An 18,357-nucleotide genomic window follows, 5' to 3' on the forward strand; every position below is an offset into this window, starting at 1 on the left:
TATATAGGAATGTATTATCTCTTTTAAATATAAATATTTCAAGTTTTTTTCTATTTTTATTTATTTATTTTTTGCAATTTGTGCTTTATTATGGTTTGCGTTTCGCTGCGTCGGGTTCCGTCTTGTCCTGTCTCCTTCGTAGATTTACTCGAGATCTGCATGAACGTCGTTTCTCTGAAAGGTCTACAAATGCGTGGCGCCGAACGGCCGGCGATGTGACGCCCCTCGGAGACCGACTCGGTGTGGAACGCCGCTCGCACTTCGAGCCGTTTCGGTCCCGGATTTCCTCTGACTGCATTCGATAAACTGCTCAAGTTAAAACCCCCACCCTTTTTTTTTCTTCCACCCCTCAATATACCACCAGCTCCTGGTAATAAGTCGATCCATAGTTTGAGAGAAGATGTACAATTTTTGTGCATAGAGACAGAATTTAATCCGAAAGAAAAAAAATTAAATAATAAAGACTCTCCGTAGTGGATTTGAGTACTGGGAAAAAGACAGATCCCTCGTGGTTCTGCTGTAAATAAAACGTTCTTGAAAAAAGACTCGTCTCGTTTCCGATAATCACTGCACGTCTCTTTAAAAACCAAAATTCGCATTGATAATCTTAAGATCCTTTTCTAATATAATAATTTGTTTTATATTTTCATAGGAAGAAAAACAAACAAACAAAACAACAATCTGTCCATGGAGCTGTCCATTCTCAAAAGAACGAGAAAAAGGAAAATAGAAACGAAAATTACAAAAACGAACAAAAGGCAGACAACTAAAAAGCTGATATACGTAGAACACGGTGCTTTTAAAGAGGACGAGTCGTAGCCCGAGCTTCTCGAGCTACTCGAACTCCTCCTCCAGGTTGTTAGACGTGGTGGGCGTAGCCGGGTCCGAATCCTGCGAGATGGAGGAGACGGTGACGATCCTCGGCGATCCCAGCGCCTCCTCTACCTCGTCCTCCATGTCCTCGGTGGTGAGGATGGCCAACGCGGCGCCGCCTTTTTTGCCCTGGTGGGTTTTGATGTGCTTTGACAGGTGGTCGCTCCTCATGAACCTCTTGGAACATTCCGGACACTCGAACCTCTTTTCACCTGAAAGAGCAAAGCGGGATTTCTTTCATTCTGCTTTCTTTCTCTGCTGTATTTATATGCTCTCCTCATGGGGTGTAAAGGGTACATAAAAGTCACGTCATAATTTTTTTTTATTAACGTTGTTTAACATTATTCTCATTTATAAAGTAAAAAAATTATTTAAACGATTTTAAACAAAACACCTACTTGGTTTAAAAAAAAAAAGAATATATAAAAATACAATTAAAATTGATTAATCGATTAAATAGGCCCAAATAAAAGTGATTAAATAAAATATTTTGATAAATAAAAAAAATCTACAATTTATATATGACCCCCATGTGTAATACAGATGTGTGTATTTTTTTACATTAATCTTTAATTTGCTATTCTTATTTCAGCATACTTTAACAAATGTCTTCATTTAAAAAACAAACTATTCAGTCGATCAATTTATTTATTTATAAACGATTCCTTTTATCATTGTCATTCACTTCTTTGATATGTGGGATTGTCAGAAATTTCTCCTTTTTAAAAGAAATTCTTGAAGCTGTACATAAAACACCAAAGAATCCATATCGCTAGATTGTCGTAAAAATGCTGACAGGCAGCGTCAGCGATTTTGCACGTGCAGTACAAATCGTGTTTCCGGTACGGCTCGAGTAGTGACGTTGACACTGCGCTTAACGTGTGAGGCGGAGACTAAACACTTGAGGTACGCCACTTAATCTGTTTGTGAGGGAATTCGGATTTTAGTCATGTTCCACATGTGTTACATCTCTAACCTCCAGCAATGCTACTCATTTCTTATCGTTTGCACACCAAATAAGTTAGCTAGTTCATTCTTCGTTTTTTTTTAGTTCTTTTAGTCGTGTCCGCGAGAGGCCGGGAAAATCAGCAAAACTAATTCGTTATGTGGCGAATGCGATTCCGCGGTAAACCGGGTGTGCGAGATTACTGCATTTCTAAGTGTGTGCGCGTGTGGTATACCCGTGTGTGTCCTGCGGTGCCGCTGAAGTTCGTCGCTCCTCGTGAAGCGTTTTCCACAGAAGATCCAGTTGCAGACGAAGGGCCTCTCCCCGGTGTGCCAGCGCAGGTGAGCTCGCAGGTGAGACGTCTTGCCGTAGACTTTCCCGCAGCCCTCCATGTGACACACGTGCTGCTTCTTTTTCGTGGGGTCATTGCTGTTTCTGTCAGGACGACACCAGAGTCACGTGTCAAACTACTACTTACCATTGAGTACACTTCATCATTAAATCATCAAATCTTTCTGACTGGAAAATCCCACTGGACAATCTTAGTACGGAATGTGTCCATGAGGACATCGACAAAGTAGCTGGACTGAAATTTACTGCAGAATTAGGATTTATTTATTTAGATTATTTAAAACCAGATGAGTGTCAAGTTCAACGATCAGCCGTAACATTAAAAGCGCTGACATGCGAAGTGAATAACACTGTCAGGGAGTAGGATTTACTAAAGCAGGAAGTGAACAGTTCTCAGTGGATATGTTGCAAAAATATGGGCATGAGATCTGAGACTTTCACGAAATGGACAAAAGCGCATGTCTGCTCTGCAGTCTGCCGCGTGTCAACATAATAATTGAGTATCTGTGTGTTCACTGTGTAAAATGTCAATAAAAATTGAATGCAAGGATCCTATAAATCCATATTCTGTTCACAATATAACAAAACAAAAACATATCGGATGTTGAAACTGAAAATATATTCCATTTTAAGGAAAAATAAGGTCATTTTGAATTTGATGGCTTTAACACATCTCAAAAAAGTTAGCACCATGTTTACCATTGTGAAGAATCACGTCTCCTATCCATGTACATCTGGGAACTGAGGAGAACGTTTGCTGAAGTTTTGGGAGAGGAATGTTGTCCCATATGTGTCTGATACAGAATTCTAGCTGCCCAACAGTTCTGGGTGTTCTTTGTTGTATTTTTTGTTTCATGATGCAACTGTTTAATTTGAATAACACTTTTGTTGTACCGTCCCAACTTTTTTGAGACGTGTTGCAGCCATCAAATTCCAAATGACCTTATTTTTTCTTAAAATTGAATATATTCTCAGTTGAAACATAGTCTCTTATACTGCAAATAAAATATGGATTTGTGAGATTTGCAAATCATTGCATTCTGTATGTACTTACATTTTACACAGTGTCTCAACTTTTTTGTAATTGTGGTTTTATATAAGTTTTATTTATATTATATATATTCAACTAAGTACTGAGTGAAGGTTCTGAATACGTATGTTATATTTTGGAAGCTTTTTTATTTGAAATTCAGGTTTCACTGTCATTATGGGACATGGGGGATTATAGTAGATTAATGGGGAAAAAATAAATCTGAATGTTTAGACTGCAACATAGCAATGTTGAAAAAAGTGAAGGGGATTAAATTATGAACAGACGCCCTTACACAAATCGACTTTCATCTCAATCATACAATCAAGCAGTTGTGGTTTAAGGGCCTTGATCAAGGGCCCCAACAGTCGCACCTTGTTCTTGGATTTACACTCACAACCTTCTGATCAGAACATCTTAACCACTGAGCAACCACTTTCTTATCCATCCATCCATCCATCCATCCATCCATCCATCCATCCATCCATCCATCCATCCATCCATCCATCCATCCATCCATCCATCTTTTTTAAGAAAGGAAACCAGTAAACAAATCAAATATCCTTTCTGCCCAAATAAGTATGCAAACTATCACAATACGTTCAAAAAAAACGTCTTCACATTACGATAAATATAAATATTATATGGCGGCTCACAGAACAAGCCAGCCTGCGCTAGTAGTAATAGTGTCACTATTCATTTATAGAAACAGTAATGCAAAAGAGTCCCTGTGTAAGGTTGTTTTCTATTCACAGGTCAAAGCGAAAGTACCCACACTCTTGTCTCTCATTCAGTGACTTATCCCTGTGTGAACCTGCCACTTCCGTGAGAAGCACTACCAGTAAAACAAGAACACACTATTATTAGGGGATTACTAAAGTTTGTTTGCAGGTAGAGCTCAGTATACCCAGTATACTTTCAGGAAGAACACGGATAGGAATTTATAATATAAAAGAGGTTTGATTGAACATGTGGTCGCTGAATAATACCGTGTACGAGTCCATAATGTTGGTGTCATTGTTCTTCTAGAATCCTAACAAAATGGCATGAACAGAGACGGAAGGAAACATGCTACAAGCAGGTATGACTGATAACGTACATTTAAAAGGGAAAGAATGTAAAGAAAGCTACAGATGGACTGTTTCCTGTCTCAGCTGTGTTATGAATGGAAATGGTCTGCCAGGTGAAAGTGTGTGTGTGCATGTGTGTGTGCCTATTACCTAAATCCAGAAGTATTTTTTTCTCTTACACCAAAGCAAATGGCAGCAGTAGTCATTTCTTGGGAAGGAACAGATGGATGGATGGATGGATGGATGGATGGATGGATGGATGGATGGATGGATGGATGGATGGATGGATGGATGGATGGATGGATGGATAGATAGATAGATAGATAGATAGTGTGTGTGTGTGTGTGTGTGTGTGTGTATGAATCTAACAAATGTAAACCATTTATTATTTTCACTGATTTAATTGTATTTAATCAATTTTATAAAATATTATTGTATATATTATTTAACCAGACAGGCATTTTATTTAAAATCGTTTAAAAAATTTAAACTGTTCAAATGTTGATGATCACAAATATTAATTGTATAATATTGTATGAGGAAGTCTGGTGTGTCAGAAAAGTATGTGAGGGTGGTGCAGGACATGTATGAGGGCAGTGTGACAGCAGTGAAGTGTGCAGTAGGAACGACAGACTGATACAAGGTAGAGGTTGGACTGCATCAAGGATCGGTTCTGAGCCCTTTCCTTTTTGCAGTGGTGATGGACAGGTTGAAGGACGAGGTGAGACAGGAGTCTTCATGGACTATGATGTTTGCGGATGAAATTGTGATTTGTGGTGAGAGTAGTGAGCAGGTTGAGAAGAGCCTGGAGAGGTGGAGGTACATGCTGGAGAGAAGGGGAATGAAAGTCAGTAGGAGTAAGACATAGTACATGTGTGTGAAGGAGATGGAGGGCAGTGGAGTGGTGCGGTTGCAGGAAGAAGAGGTGGAGAAGGTGGAGGAGTTCAGGTACCTGGGTTCAACAGTGCAAAGTAATGAAGAGTGTGTTAGAGAAGTGAAGAAAAGAGTGCAGGCAGGGTGGAGTGGGTGGAGAAGAGTGATAGCAGGAGTGATTTATGATAGAAGAGTATCTGTGAACGTGAAATGTAAAGTTTATAGGACTGTGGTGAGACCTGCAATGTTGTATGGTTTAGAGAGTGAGTAAAAGACAGGAGGTGAAGCAGGAGGTAGCAGAGCTGAAGATGTTGAGGTTTTCTTTGGGAGTGACGACGATGGACAGGATTAGAAATGGTTTGGATTAAAGATGGTTTGGACATGTGCAGAGGAGGGACATGGGGTATATCAGTAGGAGAATGCTGAGGATGGAGCCACCAGGAAGGAAGAAAAGTGGAAGGCCAAAGAGGTTTATGGATGTGGTGAGGGAAGACATGCAGGTAGTTGGTTTGAAAGAGACAGATGAAGAGAACAGAGTAGTATGGAGACGGATGATCCGCTGTTCGACCCCTAAGTTGGGCAGCCGAAAGAAGTAGTAGTAGTTAATCAATTGTATGTTTTGCACCCCTGAAATTGGACCGAACTGTGAGCAATTTAAGCTACAGGAGCTCGTCTGTTGGATTGGAACACACGGTCCAGCCTTCGCTCCCCACGTGCATCAATGAGCCTCGGCCGCCCATGACCCTGTCGCCGGTTTACCGCTGAGAACAGCCCACAAGAGCTGCAGTTTTGAAGATGCTCTGACCCAGACGTCTAGCCATCAAAATCCTTGAGGACAAATTGTTCACTTGCTGCCTAATGTATCAAACCCACTAACAGGTGCCATAATGAACAGATAATCAGTGTTATTCACGTCACTTTTCAGTAGTCATAAAGTTATGCCAAATCGGTGTATATACAGTGGAACCCACTTATCTCGACCTCGGTTAACTCGACAACCCTATTAAGTCAACGTTTTTTTTTTAAGTCGAATTTGGCGTGGAACCGCCAAATTCTCGCTTTGTCTAAGCATTTTTTAATGGTTATGTCGCCGAACCCTAATATTTCGAGCTTGGCGCGGCGCTTAGGAGGAGTGTGGCGCGGAACGTGGGATGAGCAGTTGAGAGAGTGCCGGTGGGACATACGCATGAGCGATAACAACGACCGCCGTGAACCAACATATACCAACAATAACGGACAGTGAGAGTGTGGAAGTTTAAATAGGAGCTGGTGATGAGTGCTAAACGAGCACCATATGTGCGCAATTGAAGCCGGGAGCTTCAGAGAAAGCGGCCGAGAAAGCACCTGCCATGCCGAAGGGGCGTGGCAGGTGGATTCATGACAGATAAACATGTACTGTATGTACATTTTTATAGCATGCCTTCATCAAACAAATCGGGGCAACGCTGTTGTGTAAAAAAACCCCTCCAAAAACACGTGCATGCACATTCTCATTTATTAACACACATTATGTACATAAAAGAAATTTCAAGCACGTTAATATATTGCCGCCATATTGATTTTCGTTTATCTCGATCATCGGTTATCTCGATGCTTTTTGGCAACCCCCTAGGACATCGATATAACCGGGTTCCACTGTATTTAATATAGGAGTTATTTCCAGAAATTATTAAGTCTATAAACTTGGACCCATGCGTGACGATACTCTCTAAACAGGTGAATCAACAAGTAAAAAAAACGCTTTATCCTGTCCAGTCCAGGTGTGAATGCGGATCTCACCTGCCCTCTCCGTCTCTGCAGTTGGGGCAAGAGCAGGCCACTCTGCGTAGCCTCTTGCTTGGTTGTCCTTCCTGCTCCGAGGGACTCTGTGCCTGACCCAGCTGGTCCGGACTCACTGCGTTCAGACTGTTGTTGGTTAAGTTCCCCACGGTGACAGTCATGGGGCCGGGCTGGACTTTAACACCCTCCTGACCTTGTTGCTGACCTAAGGACCAAAACCCCACGTTTTTATCTAACAAGAATGTAACAAATTTCACAAGACCAAACAACTAAGAACATGTCTGACAATTCAGGAGCCTATTAAGCTGCTGCAACGGAGGCTTTTATATGTGCATTATATAATTCCTAAGACTATCTAAGACGTACCTGCACACTAGTGAAATATCTCAGCTGGATTCTCTAGATTTGCAACTGTACACTGATTTTTAAGTATGGATTCTCTCAAGGTCTATTTAAATTGTTCAGCAGAAATTTGTTCATAGTCATTTACATTTGCAGCATTTGGCAGATGCCTTTATTCAGAGCAAATTACATTAATCTGATTCATACAAATGAGCAGCTACTGGGTTTAGGACGTTGTTAAGGGGCTCTGGAATGGGAGCTTGTCGTGAATTGGATTTTAACTCATGACCTTCCAAAGCCAAATGACTTACCACTAAGCTACCACCTCAACATTAATCACTGTCTCCTCTGGCCTGTTCACACAAAATCAATTTCTATGTCTGGTTTAACTGTATATTACTAATTCATTACACCTGGTAATTACACAAATTTATCTCTGTGTGCAATTTGGAGCATCAGCTCGACTTTATTTCTCGCACATCCGACTATTTTAGCCAATCGGGCAACATCACCCCCTCTGTAGTGGCAGAAAGTTTTACACATTGAAAATTAATTCGGCTACAATCAATAAAATCGCATCGTATCAAACTAATCCTTTGATCCCTGGAGAGAACTCTGTCTAACAATCAGCTTTGGAGAAGACGGAACGAGACGGATGAAGCAGAGGAGCTTTGTTCATACACCAACAGCTTCAAACTTCATGCCCACAACATGCTTACTGGCGGATGCACCCGAAATGTCGGATGTTTACGAGAAATCAAGTCGGAATTGCGAGAGAAAAAGTCAGACCCTAACACAACACCTTTCTTATTGTCTCTTGTATATTTAGTATTGCTCTTTTATAAAGAAAAGGTACTTTTTATTCGATTACCCAATGGAATAATTGGTAGAAAATTCTATTAATAAAATAAATTGATAACTGCTGCCCTAGTAATATGTTTACATTCTAAACATACATTTTGTTTTTTAACATAAACTGTTAATGTTGTAATATATTTATGTAATTTATAGCAATACTTGGTGGCCATGGTGGAAATTTTTTGACATTATTTTGTGTGCAGGATTGAAGAAATGATGTATGTTACGTGATGTAGGGGGCGTGGCCTCAGTAACCCTGCAGTAGGTGTGATGTGTGCATGTGATTTATAGATAGAAATCTTACTGAAATTGCATTAAATCTGGCAGGTTTTTTTCCCCCCAACTACATTTAAGGTACCTGTTAAAAAGGGCAACTTGCAATTTTGTAAATTCCCAGTTTATTCCTATTAATTCCCATGGGAAGTTTTCCGACTTGAAAATTTTGCAACCCTAATTATTACACAGTATTACATGAGTATTGCAGGACGACTAGAAGAACTTCTGTAGCAGAGCCAAAAAACATTATGGGAATTATTTTTTTATTTTTTTATCTGAACATAAACCATCCAGACTTCTGGGTTCATCCAATCAGTTTTGTGTCAATGATTAAGCTGAAAGTAGCTCATCTGACCAGGTTCAGCTACACGTCCAAATGTTTTCATTGGATTGTCTCTTTAGAGAAACGATGACCATGTTTTCAAAAACATACACAAAGAAAACAATGTTTCTGGTTGAGTGGACAAAGTAACGAAAATCTGTCTTCATAGTAAGTATATGGTGCATTCAATTAAATAGATGTGTCTAGTTGAAATCCATAAACTAATGTTTGGTTCAGAACACAGCTGTACAACAATATGCTGTAAACACGCTGCTATTAAATCTGGTGCTATTAAAGTCACTTACCCTGTACCCCTGCGATGGTGAGTGGGACGCCCTGCACCTGAACCCCTGCGGTGCCCAGCCCTGCAATGTTGACCGTCTGTACGCCGGTCCCCGAGGCCAGCTGGGCCGTGTTCAGGGTGATGGGTGTTCCTCCAATGGCAAGAGGGGCGATCTGTGTGAACGCACCGCCGCTCGGACTGGAAGCCACCGGAGCCAGTGTGAGCTGCTGAGCCACACCTGTGTTCTGGACCTGCACCGTTTGCCAGCTGATCTGACCAGTTGGCGTGAGGGTGGGTGCCCTGATCAGGACCTGCGTCGGGTTTTGGAAAGCCTGCAGCTGTACGTTCTGCTGTAGCGGCTGTAGCGTCTGAGCCGTTTGCAGCTGGATGGAGCCCTGGACCAGCTGCTGAGTCTGCTGCTGTGCCTGCGCCTGCTGCTGCGGCTGCTGGATCTGGATCTGCTGCAGCACCGGGTGACTGACGATGTGGAACTGCTGCACTTGGGTCTGCTGCTCAGAGACTTGCAGCCCGTTGGACTGAGCCGTATTCTGGCTGTCAGGATCACCCCCCTGGGCCCGTGGGTCTTTTTGCCCATCTGCGCCGGCGTCGGATGTCATGGACACCGATGTTAAGGCTGCAGCTTCTGCAGAGATGGAGTCTCCGCCCCCTGACGTGGTCAAGCTGGTGGTCACCGATGTCGGTTCCACGCTGGTCGCGATCAGCTGGCTGCCGTTCGCGATGTTCATGTCGTTTGACTGCAGAAGCTGCACCGATCCTCCCCCTGCAGCCATGTTGTTGATGACCGGCAAAGCCAAAGTGACGCCGCCAATATTGATAGGTATTGTGGTGACCACAGGGGCTTGCGTGCCCTGAATGGTTTGCAGCTGGAGTGGGAACGAGGGCCGAATTTGCAAAGGGATGGCCTGGTTTGTGACATTCTGTGAAACTACGTTGGCCGACGTAGCTCTAGGAGGCGTGGCCAGGATGGCTTGGTTGTTAGCAGTGTTAATGAGTTGAATCTGTTCAGGCTGAACGCTTAAAGTGGTCGGGTTGCTGGGGTTTATCTGGATCTGCTGACCATCGGCGGTTTGTAAGTGTGGGATCACCTGGTACTGGATCCCTCCTGTGGAATTAGGCATGTTTTGAACCTGGATGATCTGAAATTGCTGTTGTTGTTGCTGCTGTTGTTGTTGCATGACCGACGCGTTGCTCACCCCGGCTGATTTAACCTTTCGCCCGGGCGTGGCATCGACTGGAACCATGTTGGTCCCGGTTGCTATGGTGGCCATGCTCTGAGCCTGCGTGTTGTCCTTGGTGATGGTTGGGTTAGCTGCAGCAGGCGAAGCGGCGATGATCTGCCAGCCGTTTCCTGTGAACTGAGCTGGGAGAAGCTCCAGCTGCTGAGGGGCGTTTTGGAGCTGCACTAACCCTTGGCTTGGGTCGATGATGATCTGCTGCTGCATGCCGGCCTGCCCCTCCCCACCCACGCCGCCTATTTTACTGCATGTGGCTGCAAGCAGAGCGAGAGGAGATGGCTGTGCATCCTGCTCACATACACACACATACAAACACACACATGCAAAAAAAAAAAAAGAAAAAAGAAAAAAGAGAACAAAAGAAAGAAAGCACTGAGTGTCAGAAAATGTGGGCGGGATTACAGGAAGAGTGGGTGGGTGTGTGTGAAAAATTGCGAACCACAATTTCTCTATTTCTTACATGCACACTGCCTGCAAAGTGGGTCAGTGCAATACTGACACAAAACCGACACACACACACACACACACACACACACACACACACACAAAAAATATATATATATATAATATATATACACACACACACACACACACACACACACACACACACACACAAACACAAACACACACACACACACACACACACACACACACACACACACACACACACACACACATTTCATTAAACCCAGAAAGATGTTGTAACTTGTGTGTCCTTGTGACACTTTAAGAGTTATGCCCATTACTGGTTTTATTGCTATTGATTTACTCTGAAAGATCGTTGAAAATGGCAGAATATAATGTGATATGCATTCAGCAGGCTGCACTGGTACAAAAAAAAAAAGTCAAAGAGCCTATAGGTATCTTATCTTTCAAACAAAATCACACCTACATTCACACTGATGCTTTAAACAGGATTATAGCTTTAAAAATATAGAAGTGTCTTCAAAGCAATAAACACATCTAAAATTGTATTTAAAGACAAACGTTTTACTTCGACAGAGAACTTGCTGTCAAACATCTGCTGATCAACAAGTATACATGCACCACATCACTAACACAAGGCCTTTCAACTCACTCCCGTTTTATCGACACAACCCTGATTAAACGGTGTGTGACACGTACCATCAGATGTCTTAGAAACACACATTCGATTACGTAATCCACAGACCACAGCGTGTATAATCTTAAAAAAGACGTGCATTCTATTCAAATATGACGCCGCTGTGATTCTAAACATCTTAGTTAAATTTAGCTAAATAGACACATTGGAGATGTCTCTATACACCAAGAGAACAGTTGAAGCTTTGCCTAAATGAAATGAATCTGTTTTGAAATTTGACATATTTTCAGGGTTTTGCCTGCAACTAAATTGCCTTTATTCAAAATGATCTGGCTTGAGACAGAAAATATGGTACATAATTAGTTAGTTAGCAGAGTCACATTACTGAAGCTAAATCGAGGGAGAAGTTGTTCCAAAAATAAAAGTATTTCAGATTAAATATTATGTTAATTGCCACTTGTTACTTACAGTTTGCCATAGTATTGTGTGTCTGTATGTATTTTATATATACAGTTTCTATGCCTAGGAGGATTAAAGCAGTGCAGGATGGTGCTCACACAAAATATTGACACTTTGGACACAGTTTTGACATGTTCACTGAGGGTGTACTCACTTTTGTTGGCAGTTATTTAGACAGTAATGGCTGCATGGTAATTCTTTTTTTTAGAGGACAGTAAATCTGTACTGCTGTACAAATTGCACCTTGACAACTATAAAATCTTCCCAAGTTTCATTTCAATAGTATTGTCCCTTGAGAAGATATACTACAATGGTTCCTAAGATGTGAGGGGTGTACTCACTTTTGTGAGATATATATAATATATATATATATATATATATATATATACATATATATATATATATACATATATATACACATACATACACAAGCGCGCGCACACACACACACACACACACACACACACACACACACAAACACACAAACACACAAACACACACATATACTAGAGCTGCAACAACTAATCGATAAAATCGATAATACACAACTGTTTGGGAAACTGGCGGACAGTATCAGGTCAACTGGCAGCAGGAAAAAGTGTGCGTCCCAAGTAATTCAAGCCATGGGAGCATTTAATATTAAACACAAGGCATGGGAGCATTTTATATTAAAGGCATAGCATGGGAGCATTTTATATTAAACGCAACAAAGAAAACTGTACCTGGAAGTTATGCAAAGCGGAGCTCATGTGGTATGGAGGTACCACGGTGATGCACGAGCATGTGAAAAGAAAACACACTGGTGTCACGAATGAAGGCGAAACATCAGCACGGTGGGCAGAAACTGCATAATCCTCATCATGTGATAATAAAATAGTTTATTGACGGGCTCTTGTGTAAACTGTTTGCTAACTTCCGGACAGTCGCGCTGAATCTGTTCTGTCGTGACTCGCGAGCATCAGGTTGCTGAATCACCTCGATCCTAAAGTATGGATATTTGTATCGAAAGGATCGATTCTCAAATAGAAGCATTAATCCTATCTGTTTTTTAAACAAGTCAGTTTAGAGTACTTTCATATTAATACTAATATGAAACAATGAAGTTTCATGTGACATGTGAAAAGAAACTGTGGCAATACCACATATATGATAAAACATCTAAAAGTAAAACACCCTATAGAGCATGACTGAGTACAGTTGAGGAGAGCAGAGGAAGTAACACAGACATGACCCCCATCTTCTGGCTTGATTCAGAGTTCTTCAGCAGATTCGTTTCAGAGAGCTTTACTTTATACCATACAGATTGTTGCAGATCTGTTACAGATTACAGTATTTTATGTGGAGCGGAATATTAGTATAAATATTTCAACTGGACAATTTTTTGAACAGTAAGATTTTATCAAAACATTTCATAGAAGTTTCGGTATTGATATCGGCGATACTTATCTTGAAAGTGCTTGGTATCAGATCGAAAAGGAAATGATTGGTATCGCCCGTGCCTATCGCTCACAACGTGGTGATGAATTCAACTAAACTGAACAGTACAAACACTAAATCTAAAAGCAGCAAAAAACAGCAGCAGTGAACGATCACATTTTTAGTCCCTGTCGTGGTTTTCAGCTAATGATTATGCGTTTGTACACATTTTTTCCTTCTTTTTAATCAAGTCTGTTAGTTTGCTGCGTTTCTCCGTTTTATTCTCTTTTTAGAGCATTTGTCTACTACGACAGTGTTTTCAAATGCTTGTTGTTAATGTTTGTATATTTAATGTATGTATAGATCATTTAATTATTACACAATAATAAAATATTATATATTATAATTATACCTTCACAAATTTCTTTAAACAAAAATTGTCCAAACAACGTTGTATTAGATTTTATACTGATTTTTTTAAACGTTTTTCAACTTGCCATCTGCAAAATACAGTATGATACAAATGTTGCTTCATTTTGCATACTCAAATGCTGTTTTTGTTTTTTACAGAAAGAAACAACCCAACATGTGTAAATTCGTTCAAAAGAGAACTCCCCCATGCCCTCCTCGACAAGCAGCTACTATAAACTTTAAATTATAAACGTCTAAATTACAGATAGTTAAACTCAATATGTGGTTTCTGAGATTTTTAAAGTACACTTATACATAAGTACCCTGAATTAGGGTTTTATATAGTTATAATAAGCAAAAAGCTCATTAAAAAATATAGATTTTTTTTTTACCTGATTAATAACAATAAAAAAATTTATTAATTGATCACCAAAATAATCGTTAGTTGCAGCCCTAATATATATATATATATACACACACACACACACACACACACCACACAGATAGTACTCGACATACAACTGAGATTCATTCTGATGACCCCATCGTAACTTGGAAATATCATGTTGAGACATGGCCTAGCCTACCCATGAGTCTTAAAGAATGGTGATCAGAATGTGGTAGTATACTGTAATTTTTTAGATCAACCAATAGTTTTTAAAATGGATACTGGATTAAAAACAACCAAACATATCACTACATAAATTACAGTAATCCCCCACTTCACTGCGGTTTAAATCGCGGAATTGCGTTTGCCACATAACTAATTTGTTTGTCTGATTTTCCCGGTCTCTCGCGGAGAGCACGATAGACCAAAAAACTTATAGGGAATTGTTTTTAATAAAGTTTTATGTTGAAATAATACAATTTATTAATAAAAAATATAATTATTAACAAAATGAAGTAAATTGTTAATACAGTACAGTACTGTATACATAAAATAGCATTTTTGGGGTGGCATCCGTTTATTTATTTTTTCCGTTTATCGCGGGCGGTTTTGGAATGTAACCACCACAATAAATTGGGGATTACTGTAGTACAGTACTGAATCAAGAAAAGGAAATAAATCTAAATATATTCATTAACAAATATAGTTAAACAATTAATAAATTATAAATAATAAATATAATATAGTGCTCTCTGAGCAGCACACATTGTCGCATGTAAAAAACGAAACAAAAAAAACCCAGCACGCGGTGTCAGTGAATCGCCTCTAGAGGCCGCTCTTGTAATGACAGCGGACCAGAAGCAGGAAAAACTATTGGTATGGACGTTTGCCAATAGTTCCAACGATCAAATTTTGCTGGAACTGTCGTAATTAATTATGACCTCTAGTAATGTTTTAATAATAACAGATTACACAACATAATACAGAAAAACAGAGCAACTTTGCAGTACTGTACTGTATTAACTAGGCTATGGCTGCAACCACTATATCAATAAAATCGTTAATAATTGGTAATGAAACTTTCAGCGAATGCCGTTATCGATTAGTTGGGCTGCTTAAGTTACGGGTTATCAGGACTAAGAAAGCACAGGCCAGGTTTATAATTTAACATTTTTTTTTATATTAAACTTAACTGTAGACAAAAAGTTGCTCCCGCTGCGACCTGCAGTGATAAAGCGACCCGAGTTCATTCGTTTTCTAAAAAAAGCTTGTGAATTCTGTCAAGATAAGTGTGTTCGTGTGAAGTGATGTGAGAAAAGTTGGGAAAGGTTTAACTTTATGCAAATATGGAGCGGCTTTGTGCAGTGACTTACAAAGGGAGAGTGACAGGGAATCGCACGTGAACCGTGTCCTGAGTTGCTCTCAAAACTTAAATGCTAGATTCTCCATCCATAGATAAAGGTTCCTACAAAAACCGGTAGTAGGAACGCCCACACAAAGTGACCGATAAACTGGAAATTAAATAATACTTTCTAAATAATAAAACATTTGATGATATGCAGTTTTGCATAACAAACTTTATTACAGCCTGCTTTGGGTCTAACTATGTCTGCTAGTGATTTATTGTTTGAATGGCTGATGTTAAATAAACAATAATTGACTCTGCCAGCCAGGGTTTATTAAACTGTCCATGAAGGCGAACACTGGGCTCCAAACATACAAACTTTTGCCAGTCCTCTCATTTACATACTATGAATGGTTTGTACTTCTCAGTAATGGGATGATCACGAACAAAAAAAACGTGATCTCCGTGTCTCCAAACCTGTCCTTCGTGCTATATGTACTCCGGGTGATGGGGTATTTTCTTCTCGCGCTCCAAAGACTTCAATAAAATCGATGAAGTTCAATAAAACCTCCCGAAAATGAGTTTGTCTGGAAACCTTTCATTTGACGATTTTTAAAAACATGTATTTAATTAAGATTGTGATATAAATCATGATGTGCATTTTATTATCATCTCTTTGTGCTTCTATACTTCGTTTTTAATGCCTTGACCTTTTTCGTTTCCCATGTAAAGCAGAGTCAGAAGCCTAATCGTTACTATTCCAGGTCCTCCTGGGGTACGTCCTCCTGCTAGTTATTAGTTGTGCATTAATCTGTGTAGACAGTACACTAATCCTGAACATGATATTACAGGTCTAAGGGGCAGAAGGGTATGAATGGGGGGAAAACTGAGGGGAGGTCATGATCAAACCTCACTAGGTTTCAGTAACCTCAGGTGACACGGGTGCGTGCATGCCGGGTAGTACGGAAGTGTGCAGCAGGATCAGGAAGTGTGTGTGCACTAGTAGTGAAAGTAATAGTACCTGTGAGGACGCTTTTACTTTATTGCCCTTTTCGCCAGCTGATTTCCCCCCGTCTGTCGCCATGACTTCTTTCTTTTGATCTGCGAGAAAAAAAGTGTTTAACGTATTTATTTACTAAATATGTGTGCGTGTATGTATTTATGTATGCATGTACGCATGTATATATATATATATATATATATATATATATATATATATATAGTGTATGTTGTATAGTAAATATACATACATACATACATACGTGTATATACTTAGGGCTGAATCCCAAACCGCTCTCTGTTCCCTTGCTAAGTGGCCATTATTAATAGCGCACACGCCCTTACTAGTGCACTCTGTTTTTTAATAATGATGGTTTTGGTATTGGGCCTGAAACTCAAATAAATAAATAAATAAATAAAAAGGGGGGGGGGGGGGTGTTATAAGCACTATGTATATTTCCATGCGACATGAAATGAACCCACAAATAAACAGTAATAAATGATGAATAAGGCGAAACACGAGACACTGTTGAATAAATAGTCATAAAGAATTCTCGTGGTGCCAAAACAGAAGGAATAAAATGAGTACAAATACAGTCGTATGCAGTCATCACGAATAATCGATTAATCGATATGGATCAATAAAACAACAACAACAAAAAAACCGGAAGTGGAATAAAGAAATTAAGGTTCGACAGGTTGCCGATGCGTGAACACACACACATATTTGTGTGTGTGTATATATATATATATATATATATATATATATATATATATATATATATATACACACACAGAGAGAGAGATAGAGAGCGAGAGAGGGAGAGAGGGAAAGACAGAGGGGTGGAGACGATAATATGGGAGGGAGGGAGGGTACGCACCACTCATCCCGCATTAATAAAACCGGAGAGGAGTTGTTAACGACAAAAAAAGGCCGGACGGTGTGGAGGCAGAGGCAGGCAGAAGGCCCGGAGAAGGACGGCCTATTTTTCCCCACGAATGGCTGCTGCTGCGCTGCGCCGCACATCCACCGGAGAGCCGAGGCGAACAGACCCACCCGCCAGGAAGGGCGGTACCAACTACCAATTCCACCCCGCTCAGAAAATATTACTACCCGCAAAGGCGTCCGGAATATACAGAAAAAACACACACTTTACCTTCGGTCTGTTTTATTTCCCTCCGGTTTGAGAATAAAAACGATTTCCACACAAACGCATCCAAATCCAACTTAACGCTGTAACGTGCCTCCTGAAGCTCCTCCCACTTTTATTTAAATATCAACCTCGAGCTGGTCCTTTCAAGTCTTTCTCACTTACTAACACCTCGCTTTTTTTCACACACTATCTACAATATTTACAAATATATTAAATATCATCATAACCTGACTATTTCTTTCAACGTTCACAAATGTTTCTTGTTTTTTTTCTCCCTCAACCACTATTGCATTTTGTGTGCCTTTTGTGGGCGGATGCTACCCGCCCACATATTCAGATTGGACCTTAACCGTCGGAGGGCGCGTGTTGTTATGGGAGTTGTAGTCTCACGGATGTTAAGGTTTAATTCTTAGAGGCGGGAAAAGAAACTACAGCTCCCATGAAGCGTAGCGCGAAGACGTGCCTTCAGGGGGTGTTATCATGTTCGGTTGAAGGGAATGGAGAAGGGCGGTTCCTTGTGCTATGTGGGGGTTGGGCAAATGCAAGCGGGTGGAGAAACAGAACGAAAGAGCAGGGTTGCATTCTTCTTCTAAAAAAAGAAGGAAAAAAAACTACACATGCACATGTCGAACTAATAGTATATTTCAGTCTGATTAAAAATTATTCTTTAAAACACGTTGTGATGTAAGAAAGCAGGGATTTGACACGCTGAACACTTTAGATTTTATTATTTTATTATACATCCTAAACAGGAACAAACTAGAAGGTGACATCACATTATACTGATTTTTATACACTACTGTTTATATATATTATTAATGTTTTCCACACTAAATTATTTTCGTGTGTCTAATTGCTCTACT

At 40.2% G+C, this 18,357-nt stretch overlaps 1 protein-coding gene across 3 annotated transcripts; it reads right to left on the reverse strand.

Moving 5' to 3' along the window:
- Nucleotides 1-554: 554 nt before the first annotated feature.
- Nucleotides 555-17,808, reverse strand: sp4 (sp4 transcription factor). Of its 3 annotated transcripts, none has more exons than XM_046834910.1 (6): nt 17,498-17,808; nt 16,363-16,442; nt 9,026-10,513; nt 6,923-7,127; nt 2,055-2,254; nt 555-1,085 (listed from the first exon to the last, which is right to left on the reverse strand). In XM_046834910.1, exons 3-6 carry the CDS (start codon nt 10,464-10,466, stop codon nt 835-837), a joined length of 2,097 nt encoding a protein of 698 aa, XP_046690866.1. In that variant the 5' UTR covers nt 10,467-10,513; nt 16,363-16,442; nt 17,498-17,808; the 3' UTR covers nt 555-834. The 3 variants fall into 3 exon arrangements, with proteins under 3 accessions (XP_046690866.1, XP_046690865.1, XP_046690864.1); XM_046834909.1 differs by having other exon boundaries at nt 9,026-10,547; XM_046834908.1 differs by lacking the exon at nt 17,498-17,808 and adding an exon at nt 17,222-17,478 and having other exon boundaries at nt 9,026-10,547.
- Between the last annotated feature and the right edge of the window lie 549 nt (nt 17,809-18,357).

The sequence above is a fragment of the Silurus meridionalis genome, chromosome 22 (genome assembly GCF_014805685.1).
Source record: "Silurus meridionalis isolate SWU-2019-XX chromosome 22, ASM1480568v1, whole genome shotgun sequence".
Lineage (NCBI taxonomy): Eukaryota > Metazoa > Chordata > Actinopteri > Siluriformes > Siluridae > Silurus > Silurus meridionalis.

Excerpts from the sequence above, each read along its gene's own strand:
- sp4 (XM_046834908.1), bottom strand. Across the intron at positions 7,128-9,025 it reads CACCATCGCAGGGGTACAGG|GTCAGCAACAAGGTCAGGAG; the intron begins GTAAGTGACTTT and ends TTTGGTCCTTAG. Across the intron at positions 1,086-2,054 it reads GCACCGCAGGACACACACGG|GTGAAAAGAGGTTCGAGTGT; the intron begins GTATACCACACG and ends TTGCTCTTTCAG.